Consider the following 7,399-nt stretch of genomic DNA (forward strand, 5'->3'; position numbering starts at 1 on the left):
TTTATTATCGGGACCCATGACATGCGGGAATAGTGATTGACGTATTACAACAAGTAACTGTAATGATGTTTTGGGCGATTAGGCCCCGGGTTTGCAGGATGATCATTCAGGAGGGAAATAACCGCCCCGATGAACCCCCTCGGGGTCTAGACACTGGTGGTGGTGATAGTAGTTCGGTCCGATCTGAAGGGAGAAGGTTTTAGCTTGGCCCTGTATTAGGAGATAGGAGGCGAAGGGGTGGAGGAGGGCTGTGCGTTGACACCTGAAATGACAACTGACAGGGAGGGGAGAGCAGATTTAAAGGGGTTAGCAAGTGCGATGATTGCTAGCCGGGGCGTGACGCCCCTGATCGCTTATTGAGATAACGTGTGACACCAGATGATATTGTCTTCCTGACTGAACTTGCGCTGAGCTACATTTGTTGGAGTTTAGAGAACCGGGGTGTATTCATCCCCCCTCGTACAGTTATTGTTGTGTGGATTCTGTTAAAGCTCAGCGTAGATACCAGCCGTTTGTAGATTCAATCAACACCAGAAATCAATGGTATTTTTTTAAGCCAGTGTGCCGTATGAAGCATGATGTGTACTCAGCTGCCAGGTTATGTACTCTGTCCTCATGTGTAACTGGGAAACTGGAGCCTTCTTAGCTTCACCCCCCAGCGCCATATTTACTGAACTTACCGCTCACACACACTTAGCTTTTCACAAGGCATCAATACAACAGATATGACAAACAGTATCACCTGATGGACCATTTTCCACTGCTTGACAAAACAGGATAGGCTATAGTCGGTTTCATTGCTCATAGATAAGTGTTTGTCATGCTTGTTTGCTTGGCCGTGAATCATACTTCCCTTCAAATATTGAACTAATTGTGCAACAGACACAATGATCAACCGTCAAAACAAGTTAAAATATTGGGACGTTCTGTCTTGGCCACTGTAGTGCTGATTTCTCTCATGCTGGTGTTTATTCACAATCCTCCATCTTTTTTTATATAGATCCTGTTCTTTTTTCCCATCCTTTCTAATAAGATTGTGCTGTTCAGGCTCTGATCTGTCGCTGCGGACGTTTATTTAAGAGGATTGACATTTGCTGACAATGGGTCAATAAGTGTTTGTTGAGTTCAACCACATAATTTGGCATAATATAATTAAGAAATATTTTTCTACCATTTATTTACTCTTCAGCATTAAAAGAAAGAAACATTGGACTGAATAACCAAGTTAATTTACTCAGGTACTGCACTTTTATAATTTTGAGGTACACTTTGATTTTATATTAACTTATACATGTACGCCTCTAAATCCCAGGAAAATATTGTCATTATTTATTTACACTGTTTGCTATTTATTGTCTAACTCCACCTCAACATGCTACAACATTACATTTTAATTTAAATGTCAGAGCACCGGTAACCTCATTAAGCATTACAGAGAATAGACGTCAGTGTTCAGAATACACTTTGCTTATGCAAATATAATGTGGCGACTCAATAGGCAGTAACACACCACAAGGTGACAAGATAGTTTCCATTACGTCAATGGAAAAGGGAGCTAGACATGTCATGAATCTAAGATGATAATTGGTTTGTGCAAAAAACAAACTATCATTAGAGGGGCCATTTTGTTGGCAATAGAACTCACACCGAAAGGCCTTAGCTCAGTTTTTTCTCTTACAAAAAAGAAAAAATGAAGCAGTGTGTCAGAAAAACAAACATCTTTCTAACTTGATTAACAGAATAAGATCTTACGGCTGCAATTCATAACCAAAGAAGCAATCGATACATAAATGTTGAGCTTGAGAAAACATATTGAAAGCTTTAAAGTAGGACATTAAATCTCAGTGTGGATGTAGCTTTTCAAAAAGCTCTACAAAAAGGATGTGCTGAATATGAAGTTTCATGTTCTTTTACCACAGAGGAACAGGCTGCTACAGCTGCACTGGCTGTGAGGACATTTTAATTCTGAACTCAAGGAGAACACTTGAGAGCTCGAACTGATGTCCGAGAGAACACTGAATATTTATTGGAAGTTACGGCCATCGAATTGACAAAAATATTTGATGCAGCAACAAAGTGAGACAGCTCCTGCCAAACCAATTCTGAAGATCTCTTGTTCATTCCTCAATATTTAGCTTTTCCTAATAGTTGGGGGCCTAGGGGGGAAAAAAGGACCGTTTGGTTCAGATTCTCGCAAATTCGCCAAATTTGGCACAGATGACAACATCTGTGCCAAATTTGGCGAATTTGCGAGAATCTGAACCAAACGGTCCTTTTTTCCCCCCTAGGCCCCCAACTATTAGGAAAAGCTAAATATTGAGGAANAGACATAGGCATCAACAACAGATGCAGCCTCGGAAAAAGGATGCATTTCAACAAAGAGCAATGTTTCAGACAGCGATATGGTGTCACAGCCCGAACCCAAACCCTTGTTATGGAGTCCTATTGGCAAGGAGTGGATTGTCAGAGATGGGGCCATTCAACCAGTGTTATTTACAAAACCCCCAGCACCTACAGAAGTGAGAGACATTACTCACTTGTATTGCAAAGATGCAAAGTGTGGAGAGAGTGGAAAGTGCCAGTGCCTCTCTGTTGGCCTTCCCTGTACAGGGTTCTGCACCTGCTGTGCAGAATGTCAACATGTGTCCCCTAACGTTTCTGAGGAACCTGACATTTAACATTATATTCTAGTATCTATATACTTGACCTCTCACTGAATTATTTGATGAATTGTATACTGTACTTTGAATTAAGGTTCAAGTTTCAATAAAACCTGTACGATTTACACCTATGTTTTAGAGGCTTGCAATTTAGAACTAATACACGTTATTGTATTGGGTTACTCTTATTCTGACAATTTGGTGATGTAGTTCAGCCACCTGGTATTTCCCTCTCCAAATAGAATGACCATCAGAGTTAGCATTCTTAACTTGTAGGCTATTGTGCCGCTTATCCCCCATTCGGAATTTGACTGTCTCAGAGAAGAGGTAGGCCTATGTCTAAAGAAATCTCATTTGCAATAGAACTGTACCAGATATTTTCATACAACTACTGGTTAGTGTTCAATAGCACCCTAAACAATTCAGTAATGGTATATTTTTTAGGGATTTCTGTTTTTCTGATAAATGAGAGAAAAGTGATTGAGTCCTATGTTCCTATCACCAAAAGTACAATTTCCGTCTAAACTAAAGCTAAGTTTACAGGACTATAATTCAGTATTTCTTTAGTTAAATAATTGTCTGACTATTTGGTGATGTAGGACAGCCACCTGGTTCATACCTCAGCAAATCTGAAGAGGAAAAGAGAAGCCATTCTCAAGTTATGGGCTTTTTTTCACCTTTGCCATATTTGGCCTGGTCTAATTGGGCTCTTTTTCAGGGATTGGAGTAGTTCTAAAGAACAACCAAAAAAACATTTTTTCCCCAAAAGAAAATTTTACAAAAATCAATTTCATTAATGGGAGACCCTAAAGATAAGAAAAATCATTGTTGTCATTTGTTCTACCTCGGGTAGGGGTATCTCGAACACTAAAGCCTTTTTTGAGGACTTGCTGCTGGACTATAAGCTTGCGTCCCTTTATGAAGCTGAAGGAGCCTACTGTAGGAGCGTCACAACATGCCTCGGGGACCCTGACCAAGCGTCGCTCCTGGACGTTTATGGAGTGAGAGTGTGTTGACTATTAAGCTACCTCTAAAATTACACAGTTTCAGACAAGAAAGAAAGAAGCGTTTTGTAGCTGGATTAAACATGGCTAGGGCTATTTGTTATGTTTGGCCAATAGTGCAAGGAACACCCACTGTCTGACACCAAGAGTGCTATTACCATTTCCTCTTTTCATCAGCTGTTAAAGCCTGTGTTGTGTCTTCATCGGTCACAGAGCGGATTCACAGAGAGACAGCTTAGCAACACAGACAGGCACAGGCAGAGCTAGAGGAAGGTAAACACAAAAATCAAGAGGCAGCTGAAAAGGGGAACCTGGACCAGCCAATAACATAGCCTATTATACCGTTTTTACAGGTTGGATATGGCCAGGTTGGATGTCGCAGAGACCTTTCATGGTATTTTGTTTCCGGGACACCTGCACACCCAGGATTCCTTACAACTTGCTCTCAAATTTCCATTTCAGGATACAGATATCGTCATTGTCTCCTATCCAAAGTCAGGTAAGAAGAGACAAATAACTGACCAGGATACATGACATCTGCAGTGTCTTTGAGCCTTTGAGCAACTAACCACAGGAGCATGTTGAGTAACTCATTGCAGTCATAATGTAGATAACCATTATGTAATACTATGAATGAAATCTAAATGACACATTACTACACTTAATATGTTTTTGCAGTTTTAATTAAAAAAGTCTGATAAAAATGCTCCTCTCTTTCCTCTCAAAAGGCACCACATGGATGCAGGAAATTGTCACTTTCATATCCAGCAGAGGGGACCCACATGTGTCCCAAACTGTGCCAAACTGGGCTCGGGCTCCCTGGCTGGAGCAAATTTATTTCCCTGCTATACAGGAGACATCCAACAGCACACCTCGAGTCATCACCACACACCTGCCTCATCACCTGCTGGGCCCTGCACTGCAGGGCTCCAAAGCAAAGGTTAAATATACATGTTTATTTAACTTTTTGGACCTTAAAATATAGAGATAGTCGAATATTGGCCAGGCCAATATATATTTAATGCTGACATCGGTGTATATGTTGTGTCGAGGCAATAGCAATAGAATAAGGCCAAAGGTTGGAGGTGATTTGGAGACAGTGTTACTAGTTTCAAGAGGGCACTGAGATGTTGATATTTAGATCTTATTCAATACGGAATCTGACCCTGTGGCTCGTTTCATCTCAGGTCATCTATGTGAGCAGAAACCCTAAAGATGTGGTGGTGTCTTTTTTTCACTTCCACAAAATTGCCAACTTCTTCCCAGAGGCTGACTCATTCCCAGAGTTTTTAAATCAATTCCTGGAGGGGAAACGTGAGTTTTTCAGGAAAAAAAATCTATATTTATTTCATTGGTCTGTACTGTTATGCTGACAAAAAGTCATCTTTTATTTGTTTCAGTGCACTATGGTTCCTGGTTCGAACACATCAAAGGCTGGACTGGTCAGATAGGAACTGTGAGCAATCTGCTTCACATCACGTATGAAGATATGTCGTTGGTAAATGTGTTTTATTTTATCATCCCAAAAATATTAAATGTCTCCAAAAATTATTTTGTAAAATGTGATGTTTATTTTTTAAATATATTTAACAGCTACATTTTTTAAAGTGTACAGCTTTCTTACTTATCTTATTCCCCGATCATATGGGCTAGGAAAGAAGAAGTTAAGGGTGAAGTTAACGTGTGAACATGTCATTTAGAGGTTCCTTGTTTGTGTGTTTCAAATGATAGTATTGTCGTCTTCCTGCTGTCAGGACTTACATGGCGCCATACAGAAGGTGAGCTCTCACATAGAGACCCCCCTGCTGGAGGAGGAGATCAGCAGCTGTGTGAAACACTGCAGCTTCAGCAGCATGAAAGACAACAAGATGGCCAACTACACCCTGATCGATGAGGAGATAATAAACCATGGCAAGGGCTCCTTCATGAGAAACGGTGGGGCTCGGTTCTGTTATAAAAGTACTGAAGTACAAAAGTAATGTAAAAAATGTGTGTCACCATAATTAGAACCTGTTATCAATTAACAAATTAGTATCACACCTAAAGAGTCCCAAGAAGAATCCAATGGGTCAAAATATAATTAAAGAGATAATAAATGGATTCTTTAATTTCTGCAGGCCTCCAAACAAGAATCCTTCAAACTAAAAGAAAATAGAGAAGAAATGGGAATTAGCATATTCCCAAGAGTGTCAAAATATTCTTTCAAGGATTTGTTCATCTGAAATTTTGAAAGTTAGTCAACAGTTCTTTATTTTAAAATCATGATCAGTTGAGAATAACAAACATGTTTTTGTATGCTTCAATAATACAGTATATATAAATTCACCTGTAGTTTTTAAGGTTTTTAAAATCCTGTACTTGGCCTTAAATTAAATCCCATGTGTCTCTCTTCCCCTCAAAAATGCAGGTAAGATTGGAGACTGGAAAAACATGTTCACAAAGGAGCTGAACCAATATTTCCAAAGCATCTTCGAGGCAAAGATGAAGGACTGCACTTTAGAGTTTCTGTGGGAGGAGCAACAGAAAGAAGAGACTCAGGCTAATGAACAAATCCCACGGAAGAACACAGCACTGTGAGAAAAGCTAGACAGTATGTTTTATCCTGTGATTCAGATCACAGGTGGATTGTTTTCTTCTTGGTTGAAATGTAAATGATAACAGGACATAGCTGATATGCAATGTCTACCCTTCAATGCCTCTCAAGAGCACGATTTTACACTTGATGAATTCTATGTTTTGATTATTGTTAACTATGAATAAATATCGGTTAACTGAATCCCCTTACAGTATTTTTTTAGTGCAGTACAAGTGGCACTTATGGTTGCTAGTGTGCAGCACACAAAGCTATTATCAGTAGCTAAAGCAGAACAACAATGAGCAGAGAGAGGAACCGGTCAAAGGTTATCCTAATAAAGCTCCCCATCTTTTCACTTCACACAACCAACAGTTCCTCCTCCAGTTTCAAAGCACTGGAGAACTTTGATCCAATTCAATCAAGTATGTGTGTGTGTGTACGTTTAAATCAATATTCAAAACACTTGATTTGTACCCAGGGGGCAATTTGTAAAGGAAGGCAGAGTAGTACATTAAGTTCACACAATATAAGAAGGATAAAGGATAAACATTTTAAATTGATATTAAATCATAATAAGAGCGTACATACGGTCAAGTGTATGATAACACTGTGTTCTGTGAATGCGAGGATGAACTCTGATAACTTGTAGAAAGGCATCAATCTGCTAAAGGTTGACATAAGCATAAATGTATGGAGGTACAATTTATTATTATAACTTATTGTAGATGTTAAAAGGTTATTTACAGATGAAACTCCAAACTAACTAAACAATAATTGTGCGTGGGGTCAGCTGGGTGTAAAGTAGAGACAGCACTGGATATGTAACATCCTGTCATGTTTGTTGATTTATTTATCTCATAGTACTGTCATTGCACTTCCTGTTTTATTTTGCACTCAGGAGCCGAGTCAGAATATATTTGCAATGTAGTTTATATTAAAACTGGATTTAAATGTACGCTGCAAAATTAAAGCAAATTATTTCCAGAGATTCCTGTTACAGTACATGATATTTCATCACACGTCGTTGAGGCTTTTATCCAAAGTGACTTTTAATAAGTGCAATCAACCACGGTGATACAAACTCAAAATCCTGAAAGTACATTAGCTTTAACAAGCCAAACCATTTAACGTGCTACTGTATTGGCTTTAAATAGGCCAAA

At 39.2% G+C, this 7,399-nt stretch overlaps 1 protein-coding gene across 1 annotated transcript; it reads left to right on the forward strand.

The window, feature by feature from the left end:
* The first annotated feature begins 3,893 nt into the window (after positions 1–3,893).
* sult5a1 (sulfotransferase family 5A, member 1) lies at positions 3,894–6,382 on the forward strand. The gene is made up of 7 exons (XM_010772020.1): positions 3,894–3,937; positions 4,018–4,163; positions 4,393–4,604; positions 4,852–4,978; positions 5,065–5,162; positions 5,419–5,599; positions 6,072–6,382. Exons 2-7 carry the CDS (start codon positions 4,025–4,027, stop codon positions 6,239–6,241), a joined length of 927 nt encoding a protein of 308 aa, XP_010770322.1. The 5' UTR covers positions 3,894–3,937; positions 4,018–4,024; the 3' UTR covers positions 6,242–6,382.
* The last annotated feature ends 1,017 nt before the right edge of the window (positions 6,383–7,399 follow it).

Source organism: Notothenia coriiceps, unplaced genomic scaffold (assembly GCF_000735185.1).
Source record: "Notothenia coriiceps isolate Sejong01 unplaced genomic scaffold, NC01 NC01_scaffold00010844, whole genome shotgun sequence".
In the NCBI taxonomy this organism is placed as follows: Eukaryota; Metazoa; Chordata; class Actinopteri; order Perciformes; family Nototheniidae; genus Notothenia; species Notothenia coriiceps.

Coding starts and splice junctions, on each gene's coding strand:
- sult5a1 (XM_010772020.1), top strand. CDS start 4,025: ATGGCCAGGTTGGATGTCGCAGAGACCTTTCATGGTATTTTGTTTCCG. Junction 4,164..4,392: donor TGTCTCCTATCCAAAGTCAG/GTAAGAAGAGAC, acceptor TCCTCTCAAAAG/GCACCACATGGATGCAGGAA. Junction 5,600..6,071: donor GGGCTCCTTCATGAGAAACG/GTGGGGCTCGGT, acceptor TCAAAAATGCAG/GTAAGATTGGAGACTGGAAA.